General features: G+C 33.2%; 1 protein-coding gene across 1 annotated transcript in view; it reads right to left on the reverse strand.

The window, feature by feature from the left end:
* Nucleotides 1-16880, reverse strand: part of LOC131598470 (PKS-NRPS hybrid synthetase cheA-like) — a 33725-nt gene extending 16845 nt beyond the window's left edge. The window contains exon 1 of the mRNA XM_058871066.1: nucleotides 16612-16880. Within this exon, the coding sequence (XP_058727049.1) occupies nucleotides 16612-16880 (269 nt within the window). The remainder of the gene's footprint in view (nucleotides 1-16611) is intronic.
* Nucleotides 16881-17094: the final 214 nt, after the last annotated feature.

The following is a 17094-nucleotide window of genomic DNA, read 5'->3' on the forward strand; positions in this document are numbered from 1 at the left end:
TCTAAAAATAAAAATGGGTAAGGAAAATTCACGAAACTATGTAATGCCCATTTACAGATTCTCGTGCGTAAGAGAGTGTGTTCCATTTTATTTATTTATTTAGACCAAATTTATTATTGTTAAATACAAGGTCATTTTGGTATGATATTTGGAATTTTGGCACTAAGAGAAGATCTGAATAAAGTTTTGAATTAGTGGTATATATGTGCGACATATGTGCAATTATTTGACATTAAATTAAAATAATAAAATTTCTATAATGGAAAACCATTATTTTCTGAAATTGTTTTGGCTTGATATAAATGAAATCGAATTTATTTCCATATATACACAAGAATATTTGATGGTTTTGAAATATTCTTGAGTCTTGGAATTTAAGTTTAATTATTTGGAGATCTATATAATGTGATTTGATAAGAGAATTATATACAATTTAAATTATATTTTAATATTACAATCTCAAAATTGTGTCAAATATTTTAGAGATTTATTATGACATATTGATAGTATGTGTTATCATAGATATCGATTTGTTTTGATTTTATAATAAGTTAATTTGATATTTTATTTTATTTATAGAAAGAAATTATGATTTCACTGGCCAGAGTAGTTTTTCCATAATTAATACGAATACTTTATCTTTTTAATATTATATTCGTAATTTCTGGATTGAAGATTTCTTTGTGAAATTTATGGAAATATTCTATGTTAATTAAATTGAGAAGTCTAAAATATTTGGTGTAAAACTTATTTTGATAGTAACACCTTTTGAATTATTTTAATAAAGTGTTACATTTTAAATTTATTTTAGCCTTAATTTTGTTGATTCAGACACCAACTACTTTATATTCTTGAATTTAAAATTATTATTTTTAAATTCTACATTATCTTGACATTTTGAGTAATTCGTAAGACAATTGAAAAGTATATTATCCTTGCAATTTGTTATATTAGAATATTTTATTTGTTATAATGGTTTCCTATTGAATTATGAATCATTTGAGATGATACGGTGATACCTTAATGACTCTAGAACAAGAATGCATGTCACATTGTCTAAGGTTAGTATTATTCAATTACTTTTAAAACCTTGTGACTTATATTATATAATTACATATAAGGAGATATTTGTTAAAATATTATATACTCCTTTTCATAAAATGTGAAATGTGCAATTAGAACTCTTTGATTTTTTATTAATTTCTTGTTAATAAACTACATTTTAAAATAAAGTTAATTTTGGGAGTATTTCAAATAAAATCATTTTGAGATTTCTATTATGTATAATTATTTATTCAATTTTATAGTTTACGATTTTAATCCTGCCTATTGTGGGTACAATTGTACATATTTTGTTTAATAAAATAATTAAATTAATTTTAATTACGTTTAATATTATATTAACAATAGTCATACCCTATCAATATATTATTGTTAATATAATTTTGTCATTAATTACGCAAATCTTGCTTAGTAAAATAAATACAATATTTTAATTATATTTAATATTATATTGATGATAGTCGTACCCTATCGGTATGTTATTGTTAATATATTATATTGTTAATTGATAAATGTACTTATAATTTAATATATCAATAATATATGGTTCGAGTACCTTATCGGTATTAGAATTTTGGTAATATAATATTTGTACATTGTTGTTATATTTCCTTTTTAAGACATGTAATATTTTAATTTTATGAAATCCAATAATTTATTTTAAATATTTTTCATTAAAATGGATTTCAATTCTCTATGTATTATGTAAGTGATTAACATACCCTATCGGTGTGACATTACTTAACATGATAATTGTGTGATAGAGAAAATAGTTGAATATTTGTTTATAGTTTTTTTTTTTTTAAATTTGTTATTTAATAATTCAACTATTATCCTCTATCAAGTGGGAGAATTTAACATGTCAATGGTATAGAAATGAGAAATAAATATTATTTATTTAACATAATATTATTTTATGGAGACTTATATTGAGGATAGTGCAATCTTGTGTTATTGAAGGAAATTTACGACTACTTGTGTTGTATCCTCAAAATATTAATTGAATTAAAGTCTCATATTTTCCGCCGCGTATAACATATTATGTTTCTCAAATGTGTGTAGTTATATTTGTTATAGCATTTGAGTTTTGAGTGAATTATTAATATGTTTTATATAATCCAATATTTAAAATTATATGAATTTGATGTCACTCAAATGATGGTAAACCTTTTATATGACCATCGTATTGTTTCATGTGAAATTATATCTATAATGATATATTTTGTTTATGTGCAAAGTATGTGGTTGAGTTTGTAAAACTCTAGTGATGATATATAACCACTTCTCTGTATAGTTTTGCACTAAAAATAAAATTAGTATCCCATTGAATAATCAGAGTATTTAATATTAGTGGGCTCTGATAAATGTATATCCATTGTTTTATATTGGATCAGTGGGAGTGCATGTGTACACAAAATAATATAATCCAGAAGAAAAAGAAATAGATTATTATTCTCATATTGTCATATATTCTTTTATGCAATATAAAATATGACATATTCTAAAAAGACTTTAAAATGTACAATAACTCTAAGAAGTCTTATTCTAGTATACTGAGATATATACTGTTCTCTTAATCTCAGGAAACATCATAATTGGATGTTTGGGTCGATATTGAAAAGACACAATAATTCCTTAGCATGCAATAATATTGTGTTATTCTATCTTCAATAGTCCACTCTTGTCAGGTCATAATATGAAAGTACAAGTAAATATTCATACTCCTATCGAGTATGATATTGTATTATGAAGGTACTTATGGTTAAATGTAATTACTCTTGCAATAGGATATTCCTATATGTAATTACTATTCGTAGACCTATGTGGATATTCTATGACCTATAATTTAAAACTCATTAGTATAATCACTTCCCAAGACTTATACACATGAGTAAGTCTTATGATATTTTGGGTTAGTGAGAGTTTATTAATAGCATTTTCATATGCTTGGGCCATTGTTTAAAACATATTACTCTTAACTTAAATATGTTACTCTAAATTCATCGTTGTTGATTTAAGTTGTGAGATTTAACTTGTATGATTTGTCTACCCTATCGGATACAATTTCTGCAGCGTTGAAATTTACTTTTCTTTGGATTAATTAGTGTTTTGACCATTATTGGTATTCTAATATTAGAATCAATATTTTTAATAATTAATTATTGTCATCCAAGTGGGAGATTGTTCGATTAATTATTTAATTAATCAAATATGGATTGAAATAATTAATTATTAATTAATTATATTATGGTCAAATATTATTAAACACTAATTATTGATGGATTGTTTGATTGGGCTTTGTGCCTGAATGGACCGTGATGGGTTGGACCATTCAGTTAAGCCCAATGAGAGGTCTCTGCCCTCAACCGTTTAGTTATTTAAGCGTTGCTCCATTAGACGATTAACATACTGTGAAAACTCTAAACGGAAATGAGGGTAGTAATCCTCTCACACTCATTCTCTTTTACGGTGTCTAAATTCAAAAGGCCTCTCAATTCTAAAAGGTACACCGTTCTAATTATTTTTGATTACTCTATAATATTATAATATACTATAATTTGTATCTATAGATTCAATTAAATCTATCATGTATGACAAGTTTAATTCACAACTTACAACCCATACACGTCAACCAAAGACAATATTCATGCTTAGGGACATTCAAAAGAGAAAGAAACAGACACTTCAGGAATATATTGATAGATTTACCAAAGTAACAGTGGAAGTAATAGGAGCCAATGATAAACTGAAGTGTTGGATTTTTTATAAGGGAGTAAGGTCAAACTACGTGTTCAAAGAATATTTGGGATTGGAAGAACAAAAGAACACTAGTGACCTCTTCACTCAAGTTCATACTTACATCAATCATGAAGAGAAGTTGTTAGCCGAAGATGTTAAGATATATAAGGCAAGAGACAACAAGTTTTGCGAGGATGAAGATAAACAAAGACACTAGGGACCTCATATAGGTTATTAGAATACACTTTGTTTTAAAGAATGAGTCTTGCATGAAGATATCAATATCGAATTCATGGAAGTCGGGGTTAAATACCCTTATGTCGTAAAGGAGTTGGTATATAGTGATAAGTCAAAATTCAACATGTTTCATAAAGCCATGCATATGAGACTGATGAATACATCAATTTGAATGATGCAATTAAAGATTTGATAAAGAAAAGAAGATTTGGTAGATATACCAATGAAGACCCATGAGGGAGGGTGCACAAGAGACATAGGGATTCTCCATAAAAAGTTATCTGACAAAGTGAATCTTTGCATAGAAAGTGTTCTCTTTGACATATTGGCACACCGTCCAAGAAGAAATTATTTGAAGCAGTTGAAGACACTAGTAAAGGAAGAGACAACATCAAAGATGAAGACGAGATAAAGGGGAAGCAACCCTTTATAACTTTCATCTCTAGGGGTTATAGCTTTATTGCATTCATCATTGGAGGGTTCCCATCACCAAATTTTTTGTCCAAGTGAACCATAAAGAGAAAAATGGCATAAATGTTGTTCGCTGATCACAACAGGGAACATTCCTTAGGAGAAAACCCTGAAGGATCCATTCTAGTCTTTTGGAACAATAAATAAATAAGAGGAATTCCCAATAAAATATTCCCAGTAATCATCACTATGACTATTACCAACTTTGATGTTTCGAGAATTCCTATTGATGTGGGAAGTTCTTTTAACATAATTTATGTTGAATTGTTTTCTAAATTGGGCATGGAGAGAGAGAGAGAGAGAGAGAGAGAGAGAGAGAGAGAGAGAGAGAGAGAGAGAGAAACCCATATTCAATTATTCACAACCCAACAAATAGATGTCAGGAGATACAACTCATGAATTGTACCTAGAGAAATGAAAGATGGTGACTTGGTATACAAACTGATGGTAGCACCCACTAGGATTGGAAAGTATTTCCCAGCTAGGAATTTCCTTATACATTACGCGAGAAGTCATCACAAGGTGCCTCTAAGATATTATTATGCCCTCAGGAGTATTGTTGCACCCTTTTTGGTATCATTGTACCCTTGGGGGTATAGTTGCACTCTCTGGGGTATCAGTGCACCGTATGGGGCATCATAACGAACATTTTAAACTCTCAAAAAAATAACAAGGTCTCTTAACCTACTAATACTTGACAAAATGAGAAAAGTACAAAAACAAATATTGATAAACCTTAAAAGGTGACGTGCAATGAAATATTATAAATAAAAAAGGCTTCAATTTCTCATTAATATATTACCCATATATGGGAACATTTACAAACAACATCATGCGCCCTAAAAACTGGGGATACTTCACCCTAAGGACTTTCATTCTCCCTGATAATTCCACAAATTCATTTTATCAAGAATGGGACCATATCATTGACGAAATAATAGATTACAAAAACTACTAATATTTGTCAAATTATGAAGATGCAAAAAAATCGTGGTATAAAAATTAAAATTTTCATTAGTATTTATCCCTTAGAAATGATGTCAGATATGACCGCTTACATAAAAGTATTCACTTATTCCCTCAACCTAGCCATTTCATAACTTAGATACAGAAGGAATCTTCTTTATCCTTCATCTCTGGTCGTACTTATCCAAAACTAGTTAGGCCTCAAAATACTTCTTCTCCATAGACGATAAAGTTTCATTTGCCAACGAAAGCATAACCTTATCCAGCTCAAAACTCCCCTTCATATCTTAAAATCTAAACTTAAATTACCCTTTATCTTTCTATACATAGGAGAACTACTTAAACAATATGCACCCTAGAAATGCACTTTGCAGCAAGTAGGTTCCTATCATTTGGAACATTTGCTTTGATCCTAGCTGCCCTACCCTTTAAATATCTACGGCTTGATAAAATAATTCTTGTTCCATAATGAAGGACACACACATCCTTTAGGAGATATCATAAGAAGTTTTCCCAAAGAGGAACCTAGAACTTCCTTACTTACGAGGGCCCCTTTCCCCGTATTCGTCTTATGTTTTTTGGTAGGTGAAATTCTGGTAAGACAGACCCCAGATGTCATATACGATGTTGTGACATCTGGTCTGTCATCAGCTTGGCTGAGGCAGTACATACAGATCCCTCAATTATTTATTACATCTAACATCCAGAAGTCTGGAAGTGTTGGGATCCAATATCAGCTCAGTTAACATTAACAAATCTGCTTAGCAGAGATTCTGTGTTAGCACAGTCATTAAATCACACACTGATGTCATGCACGATGTTATGACATCCAAACTGAACTTACAAATAAACAATGCAGAAACATAAACAACACAACAGAATTGTTCACCCAGTTCGGTTCAATCAACCTACTCTGGGGGCATACCAAGCCAGGGATGAAGTCCACTATTAGCAGTATCAATTCAGAGCTAAACTCCCAGTTTACAACTCCTCACTTAATCACTACCCAATGACCCCTCTACCTAGGTTCTCCCTAGATATGGAATATCTCCATTCCACTCCCAATCATAGCAATGATGTCTAGCAGTCAGCAACTCAGCCACTGCATCGACAGCTTAATCACCAACAACTTAAATATACATAATGGAGTAGTTCCAAGAACACAATCTTCACTCATTGCTTCACAGCTTCTGAGTGAATAATGTAAGCCTCTTACCTACAGGCTTCGAGGCACAAATCAGTGACCATCCCACAACCTGGGTGGTTTACTTAAACAACAAACCCTAATGACTACATTATGACCGTTAGGTTTACAAGGCTACAAAGATTCCTATATATAACCTGATCCTAGCATGGATTTGGGCTTAAAATCGCAGCACTCCTTGCTGTTACAAATCAGCAGATTTCTTCTGCTACAAACAAGGCCTTTTGATCATAAGTTACCTAATTTATCTCCTAAATTAGTAACTGCTGAAACTTCAATGCTTAGATTTGATTCTTCAATATTCTGACTTGAATCTTTGACCTTTAAGACTGCGCCACATAGGATTACGTAATATCCACATAGAATATTCTGTATCTTTTAAAACCAAAACTGAATCTTCCTTCCTCAGTTCTGCAGGTGCGATGTCATGGTTAATGTCATGACATTCCTTGTAACATCTTGTTTTAGTACCTGTTTTTGTTCTTTTAATATTCGCAAGAGTACATTATTTTACATTCAGCTGCTATTATGTTTTAGCCAAGCATGGATGCCAATAAGACAATAATACAGAACAGAGCACACTAACAATCTCCCCCTTTGGCTTATTTTGGCTAAAACTAAACATAAGTAATAAATACACATTAACTCCAAGAGCAGCTGCTTCAACTTTCAGGATACCTAGGCTGAACCACATCATAACATCTTCAGTCTGCTTCTACTTCTGTCTTCAAATCTTCCTTTGTTTCTTTTGACAGTAGCAAAATCAGCGTCAGCCTCTCTCCCCCTTTTTAGCCATAATATGACAAAGATGTATACAATGTCATAATATGCAATGGAAGAACCTGTAACTCCCCCTGCACATGAGGAAGAAGATACGAAAACCAATTCTTGCCACTATAGTTCTCCAAGAACTAGCCCTTGTAACTCAGAACACAAATCACAATTGTGTTCATAACTCAGATCACAAATCACAACTAAAACGTCTCCCTTCTCGAAGACTGAACAAGAAGATGCATGCTCATTGTTATTGCTGTAACTCCATTGGTAGAGATTCATGATTTCCCCACCCTGTGTTATTCTGAGCAGATTTTGGTAGAGGAACCCATCGCAATACCAAATCTGGACGCACCCAACACAAACACACACGAAACACATCTTTGAGAGATTTGATATCTGAAGCCTGCTGCGAAGATGCTAATTTATAGCCATTGGAGAATCATAGGAAGTAACGATAGTCTTTGGTCTTGTTCAACGGTCAAACTATTAATTAGGAAACAGTTCTAAAAGCAATTACTCTTTCCAAAGCAGTTTTTCCTTGTTTGACTCTGCAGAAACAATGTCTTTAACTATGTCATGACATCCTGTCAGACATTGTCCCTCTTTCACCCCTCAAGCACATAGCTTAAGATTCTTTAAGAGACTTTGACAAAGCATCCTATGAATCACGTAATAGACCTCCTACTCCTTTACTGACTCACTAGACATAGACTTCTGTTGTTCTGATCACCTTGAGACTGTATACTGCAACTGTGAAGAGCCTTCCAACACTTGTTGACATGCAGCCACTTTTCATAAGAAACTTCCTCTAACTGAGTTGAAAAAAAAAACTCCTGCTGACTTGGACCACCTTCATTATGATGATAGAGTATAAAGACCAAGATAATTTTCTAGAATTATATCTTGAACTAAGAAGACACTCCCCCTATTTGAGATAATTTGTGCTTCATACAGGAAAACTTGTAATGATGAATGGAAAATATAAGACGCATCTTCATATCTTCAAGAGCGCACCCTCTGCCCAACTAACTAGCTGACACACTTCATTATTACAAAGTAACTCCTTTACAAAAGATACTCACATCAGAATTTAGATGTTATAACATCTTGTATAACATTAAGATACAGTTGAACAGTTCAGTACATTCAACTAACTCCACTTCTCTTTCTTTAACAGATTCAAGTCTACCACCTTATCTCCACCTGAAATAATCAACAAATAACCCTTTGACACTTGATGCTTCCATAGAAAGGTTGTCACTAACTCAACATAAAGAACTGCCACTTCTTCCACTTGTTGATCATAGCCCTACCAAGTTGCACTCTGATCATGGTCTGCCAAGATAATTTGAAATCCTTCTTGATATGATGTTTCACATAATGATTAACATACTCTCCGATTAGAATTAGAAGAATCCTTTTTATCCACAACTATGTTGATCATCTCACCAAATTCTTGTCTTCATAGTCATACTCACTACTGAAGTCTTCATCATGAAAGTAAACACGAATTGCCAGAACATGTTACCATCACCAAGATCAGAATCTGCTCATTCTAATCCACATTAAGTTAGACCGGTCACTTCAGACTTAATGTTGCTTCTTCATCCTTCACATGCTAGATTCTAGATAATTTTCCAAACCAACAAGATATAGTGATGTTGTGACATCACGCAAGAAATTAGTTTATCAGACTTGAAATCTCATCAATATCTCTGAGTGTTCCATCACCTACACTGATTGATGTCTTGTCATACTTCATACTTCCCCTGAGAATTACAACATAAGGATGTTTTGAATAATTGTCCTTAATCTGAAGCATTCTTCATTTGGAACTGCCACACTTTCCAAATTTGGAATCCTTAGTTTGCTTGCTACACAAGATCCAGACTGCCACTTTATGTACCTTGAAATAGAAGAAACTTTTAAATAGCTCTTGAACATCTCTTCAACAGATAGGTCTGAACCTAGTCTTTACTGGTGTCTTCAAGTGTTGTGATGTAACATACAAAACAAAGCATCACATACATCTTCTTCTTTTTCTTCCACATAGTTGATGTAAATATCCAGCTCCCATCAAGATACTCACCATCTCCTATATGTTTCTTCTTCTTGAATCAACTCACCAGTCAACCATTGCCTTTCTTAATGCTTAATTGAAGATAACACAGAACTATAATTGATGCATAGATCAAATCAGACCATGGACACTTCATACACATACTTAGCTCCCGACAGAGTATATGAATCTGTATTCAGGCTGTACATCCAATAAGTACTAAGTCTCCCATCAGAGCACCTATTAGTCACTCAGATAGAATATGCTGCTCACACCAGGTCCTTCTAAATGATCTCTTCTTCTTCATACATGAAAGCATTCTTCTTGAAAATGATGTTACAACATCTGTTATGACATCATTCATTTAGACTCTTTGGATTTCTCATTCAACATCTCCTGTATGACACTTGGGGAAAGACAAAGAAAGCACGACCAACATCATCAACTCAGCTACTCATCAGTCATGATTAAGGGATAATATATGCCATATCTCAATAAACTTTTCTTCAGACTTCTCATCTGACTTAGAGATAATGGATGCCACAATCTGTACCCCATGAAGAGATTCCCTCAACAAGGTTTCTGGAACAGATTCACTTATGACATAACTCCTGAAAATACCTCAGATTCCACACAGTAATCTGACTCCCTTGAATCATCACACAATATTCAAAACCATATTTCACTATGCACGATACACAGTATTCAGTTTTCACCACTAACTGTTCTATGATTAAGAAAACAATTCACACATCTGGTTCCTTTGATCAAAAGAACATACCAGATATAAGCTCATCTTGAATTTTCATAGAGGTCTTGAAAAGAAAACCTGAATGAATCCTTTCACTTGCACTGAGCTCTACTTCCAACTCCCATAAGCTTATGCCTGAAATAAACTAACATTTGGGATGGAAGGTTCAATTGATTGTATTCTGACCAATCAACACAAAAAGCAGATGTCTCCTCTTCCAGATCAGGAGTAGGTTCCAAACAAATGTACTCTCACTACATAAGTTTAGCACTAGAACATCTGTTCTTCAACTGGTAGCGGCATACCAGTATGCCATCAGTTCCTTCTTCTTGGAACACACAATTCTTGACAATCTTGAGGATTATCAAACAACTTTGCAGATGAACATGAGGAACACTGATCATATGAACCTCTTCAACCTCAATAACCATGCCTTTATGAGTGGACTTGAGAAAAATCTCAAGTATCTTTGACACTTGTACTAAAGTTGAAAACAATCTGCTACAAATTCTGTTGAAAACCATATAACCCTAGAGATCTTCTTTCAAAGATAGGATTATGCATCAGAAGCTATGCAGCAGAAAATAGCCATATATCAACAGAGATTACACAATGCTTACTCCCAGAACCAGTTGTAAGCATGACATCCAAGAATTGCAGCTGAACAATCCAACAATATGCTTGCTTCTTCTTCAAGTAACACAACAAGACCTAACCAATATTCTGACCAGAAAGAAACAGATAAGCACAAAGAATACCTTATCATTAATTTCACTCCCGCATGAAGGTTTTGACAATCTTCTTCTCTGTACCTTGCTATATGCTGAATAAAACACCCCAAATTCTTCACTCCCGCATGAATCATTTGGATATCCTTGAAATCAGTAACACCATCTTCCCTTGCCAAGAGAAAACACCTGTTATGGTCAGTTTGGTCCAGTCTTCCACACATAGGTCCAACCTCCACTTCTAGGGACCATTCAATATGAACATGAATGTTTAAACAATCAACTACCTCCAACAACCAGAAAGTATCTCCCATGGGTCTCATCCAGAAACAGACAGGATGCCTGCTCTGATACCAATTGAAATTCTGGTAAGACAGACCCCAGATGTCATATACGATGTTGTGACATCTGGTCTGTCATCAGCTTGGCTGAGGCAGTACATACAGATCCCTCAATTATTTATTACATCTAACATCCAGAAGTCTGGAAGTGTTGGGATCCAATATCAGCTCAGTTAACATTAACAAATCTGCTTAGCAGAGATTCTGTGTTAGCACAGTCATTAAATCACACACTGATGTCATGCACGATGTTATGACATCCAAACTGAACTTACAAATAAACAATGCAGAAACATAAACAACACAACAGAATTGTTCACCCAGTTCGGTTCAATCAACCTACTCTAGGGGCATACCAAGCCAGGGATGAAGTCCACTATTAGCAGTATCAATTCAGAGCTAAACTCCCAGTTTACAACTCCTCACTTAATCACTACCCAATGACCCCTCTACCTAGGTTCTCCCTAGATATGGAATATCTCCATTCCACTCCCAATCATAGCAATGATGTCTAGCAGTCAGCAACTCAGCCACTGCATCGACAGCTTAATCACCAACAACTTAAATATACATAATGGAGTAGTTCCAAGAACACAATCTTCACTCATTGCTTCACAGCTTCTGAGTGAATAATGTAAGCCTCTTACCTACAGGCTTCGAGGCACAAATCAGTGACCATCCCACAACCTGGGTGGTTTACTTAAACAACAAACCCTAATGACTACATTATGACCGTTAGGTTTACAAGGCTACAAAGATTCCTATATATAACCTGATCCTAGCATGGATTTGGGCTTAAAATCGCAGCACTCCTTGCTGTTACAAATCAGCAGATTTCTTCTGCTACAAACAAGGCCTTTTGATCATAAGTTACCTAATTTATCTCCTAAATTAGTAACTGCTGAAACTTCAATGCTTAGATTTGATTCTTCAATATTCTGACTTGAATCTTTGACCTTTAAGACTGCGCCACATAGGATTACGTAATATCCACATAGAATATTCTGTATCTTTTAAAACCAAAACTGAATCTTCCTTCCTCAGTTCTGCAGGTGCGATGTCATGGTTAATGTCATGACATTCCTTGTAACATCTTGTTTTAGTACCTGTTTTTGTTCTTTTAATATTCGCAAGAGTACATTATTTTACATTCAGCTGCTATTATGTTTTAGCCAAGCATGGATGCCAATAAGACAATAATACAGAACAGAGCACACTAACAGTAGGTGAAGCTTTCACTTTTTAAAAGGAATAAGCCTTCTCCATGTTGATGGGAATGGTGTGAATGATCTCGGTATCCTCTTCTAAATTTATTTTATTAAAAGGGAGGTTTAACACCCTAGCTGGATCACTCTTCTCGATGGCGCCATTATCCACGCCTCTTTGTTTAGTGCCATTGTTTAGGTACGCCTTTCTCTATGCTAGTGAGAGGGGATCCTTACTTTATGCATTAAAGAATAAATGGAAAGCAATGAGCGAAAAGTTATGATGAACAAGGGACGGGAAACACATAAAATAAACTTACACAAGAAAGCATCAAGATCTACTTGATTGCCCTTCACATCCATTAACTCCCTAACATTTAGGGTGTATATTTGTTTAATGAAGCTAACCATTTCTTTCTTAGAATCACCAATCTTGTAATAATCAAAGTATATTATAGGTGCATGTTTTCTCATCCATTTCAAGGAAAATATCAGATCTCCTTGTTGTAAAAAATAACCTCGAAAAATTAACATTTCTCTAAACTCTAAAGAAATTTTTTTCACAATGCTTGTAATTCGAAGAGTATAGAGAAAATAGTTTCTATTTGGGAGGGAGCTTATGGAAATCTCGTTCCCTTTGTTGACTCCTTATGTCCCATAGAAAGAAAAGAAGCCATCCATATTGGATATAATTCCCAAGTCACCCTAGAGAATTTTGAAGCACATTACAAAGGTCCGCTTTTTAAGTTGAAGATATGAGGAGTGATATTAAAATTAATTTTAATTGATTTTATTAATTTTGATGAGAGATGGTTGTGTATAGGCAAATGATGGTGCTGTGCCTGATTATTATGCTTTCTAATTGAATACTTGTTGATTTTATAAGTATATTATCATGGTGGTTGAATGATGGTGAGTATGTGATGTTGAATGATATTAAAGTTGTTGTTGTGTTGTGGGATAATAGTTCGAGTAGGGTGAACTATTATCGTGGGTCGATCCATGTTCTTTGTTTCGGGAGGAAACTTTAAATCTTATGTTGTTGTTGCATTGATGTGTTTTGACATGCATTCATGATGTCATTGTTGTTGATGAAAGAGGCGACTTGCAATCCGAGAAGGGTGAATTGTTGACTTGTCCCGAATCCGAGCAGGGTGGATTCGGGGTTCGAGCAGGGTGAACTTGATTCCCAAGTGAACCAATTTTTGATGATATGGTACCACATGCATATCCATAGAGTTGCATAGACGAGTTGCGTTACATAACAAGTCATGTGTACATCTGTTGAATTATAATTATTGAGTTGTGATTGATTGGTGTATTGGGTGCGAGAGTGTAATTGACACACTATGATTGAGATTTATGTAGAATGCATTATGTGTTGATATCCTACCTTGCAGTATTTTCCTTTGATTATTGATTGTGATTTCTCACCCCTTCTATTTGAATGTTACCTCAACGTGGGTAGCGCACAGGTGACATGGATTATAGTAGATGAGGTATGGAGCGACGCCTAGTATTGCGTAGATCGAGTCAGATTCTGCTATGATATGTAACATCGGGGGATGAACACTTGTTTTTTTAAAATTCTTCTAATTATGATTTGTTTTCGGGAATTTTGAGAGGATTATGAACTCTCCTTGATTGTGTTGCAACTGTTGGTACTTTCTGTCGTTTTTAAAGATGATAATTACTATGCATTAATTATTTCCGTTGCGTTAGTAAAGTGAAGTTGAACAATAATATGATTTTTGATGTCGGTTCATCCGAACTAACGTGTTATGTATCTTTGTTTAAACATTTGAGCATAAGTTTGTGAAAATTTGATGATGTAACATCCTATTATTTGTTTGATTGAATTTTTAATTACTCTGAATATTTACTTAATTTACAATGGGGAATGAGGTGTTACAAAGGGTATGTGATCCCTCTTCATGAATGTCTTTTTCCTTAATTGATTTTAGCATTTCTTTAAATGACTTCTAGGTGCACATTCTAAATAACCTTACGATTGCTCTTTCACACTTGTATCAGGTGAATTGGACTTACTGCAAAGTCTTCTAGTATTGGTGTAAATATAAAAAAAAAAGTGTGCCAACCTTAATACTCCTTTATCATTTCATTAAAGCCCAGCGAAGTGTGTCATATAGTAACATATATAATTTCTTCTTTTCTTCAATGCTTTCTTGGTGGCTATTTCTTTATCTTGCTTATTTTCTTGTTCATAAATAAGATGAATCGTCGCCAAACGATACTACAAATGAATAAGACTCATAAGGTGGTTCGTTTACCTGTAAGAACATTAATATGTCATTACAAAGGAATTTTCGAAAAAGAATACTGACTCAGAATACATGCATTAAAGGTGTGAAAATCTTTATGAATCACCTCTACAAATTAGACTCTTGCATTTTTTTTTTTAATTATATTGGACAACAAGTCTCACACACACCCGAACAATTTAGATTTAAAACATGATATATGTTTCGATCGACCTCAAATCTATTGATCAATCACACTTTTATCATTTGAAAAAGATGTTTAATGTTTAATTAAACTAAAAGAGTTTAACTTCAATTCACGAGCAATGTAACACTAACTTAACGTAATGGAACAACACTTAAAGAAAAAGGTATGAGATTCTGAATAAAATCAAATTTGTCAATAATGCATCAATACAAAATACACCAATATCTATCAATTTCATGCCTTATCTTATCTCTTAATACAATACATCAACATCGATATCAATATATAATTTTAGTATATAGAAATCCGTGGCCTCTCTGGAGATGGTCCTTGTTAGTCTGTAAAGTAGGACCCAACATTACATTCGCAACGCATGGTTGATGTTTCTAAATAATTGAGTTGAAAGCTGTCTTGGCTGCATCATAAAAACGTTAAAAAAAGTCTTCAGATTAGGAATCATTTCACATCACAATTCACAAATCTGTGTGCTTATAACTTATAAGGTTGCTTTGAAATCACTTTCCAACCACGGTTCCACATAGTTGCGTCAGTGATTTAACAAATAAATATCATTTTCTGATATTTTAATTTTGAATTGACCACTCACACTTTCTTATTGCTTTACTCATCACGAATAATTCTAAACTAATGAAGTTCATAAATTTATTATTGTTTCGATGTCGGCAAATGGAGTACGTGTGCAACTCATGCATGGTGAACATACTCATACTACACTCATAACCACAACCTGAACACCCTATGAGGGGAACATTAAAAAGTATATGTTCTGACTTAAGTAATGCATGTCTAGTTAATTTGAAACATCACAAATCATCTATATTGTTAATTCTAAAGAAACAAAAAACAATAATACAGATTTTATAATATAATTCACATTCCGCGCATTGGTGACGTTAATAATAGTTTTTTTTTTCTAATGTTTTGTAAGCAATTAATTATGAGTTTTGATTTTATAAAAATGAATTGATGTTTGATTTATTCAATGGTGCTTAGGTTAATTCAATAAACGAGATTAACGGGTTTTTACACACTTAATATTGATTTGAGTATAACAATGTATTGATTCAACCATTGAAATTTTTTGGATTATTCAATTACAAGATTGATAAATAATAGAGAATTTTAGTTAGTAGAGAAAGAGAAAGTGAGAGAAAAGAGAGTTAGAAATATATATATATATATATATATATATATATATATATATATATATATATATATATATATATATATATATATATATATATATATATATATATATATATATATATATATATATATAGTTGAGGGTGAAGATTGTAATTTTTATTTATTCTGCATTACAAATATACTATCATGGTATTTATACAACAATTAGTATAAAAGCTTCAATTCAAAAGGCAGAAAAGTCAAAAACTCAGGACTATAACCGGTTAACACAAAGTCGGTTACGGCTGACATAAACTAGTAAAATACAATCAGTTGTAACTGGTTACTGCAAATGCATAACCGGTTACAACAACTCCAAAAGTGTTTTTCTGCAACTTATTCCTCTCGTGTTAATCGGTTACGGCACTTGAAATACTTCAAAAACTCTTAACATACCACCTTATTTCAAGTGCTCCCATGCCTATGCTCATCTTCAACATTTTGAACACGTCATTTGTGACTCCCTTAGTCAGCAATTTTGCAATTTGATCTTCACTTCTAGAATATCTCAATCTTAACTTTCCTTCACTAATAAGTTCTCTCAAGTAGTGAAACTTCATCTCAATATGCTTGCTTCTCCCTTGCACAATTGGGTTCTTAGTAAGATTAATCGCGGAAACATTATCAACCAAGAGTGTAACAACCTCACCCTTACTGATGTCCATGTCTAGCTCCTTCAGTAGATTCATTAGCCACATAACTTGACACACACCTAACGAAGCAACAATATACCCGGTCTCACAAGACGAGAGTGCAAATACCAGTTCCTTCTTTGAACATCATGAGATTGGTGTTCTACCGAACATAAGGATGTATCTAGCTGTAAACTTTCGATCATCTTTATCCCCTCACCAATTAGAATCGGTAAAATCGAGCAAG

This window comes from Vicia villosa, linkage group LG4 (assembly GCF_029867415.1).
Source record: "Vicia villosa cultivar HV-30 ecotype Madison, WI linkage group LG4, Vvil1.0, whole genome shotgun sequence".
Classification (NCBI taxonomy): domain Eukaryota; kingdom Viridiplantae; phylum Streptophyta; class Magnoliopsida; order Fabales; family Fabaceae; genus Vicia; species Vicia villosa.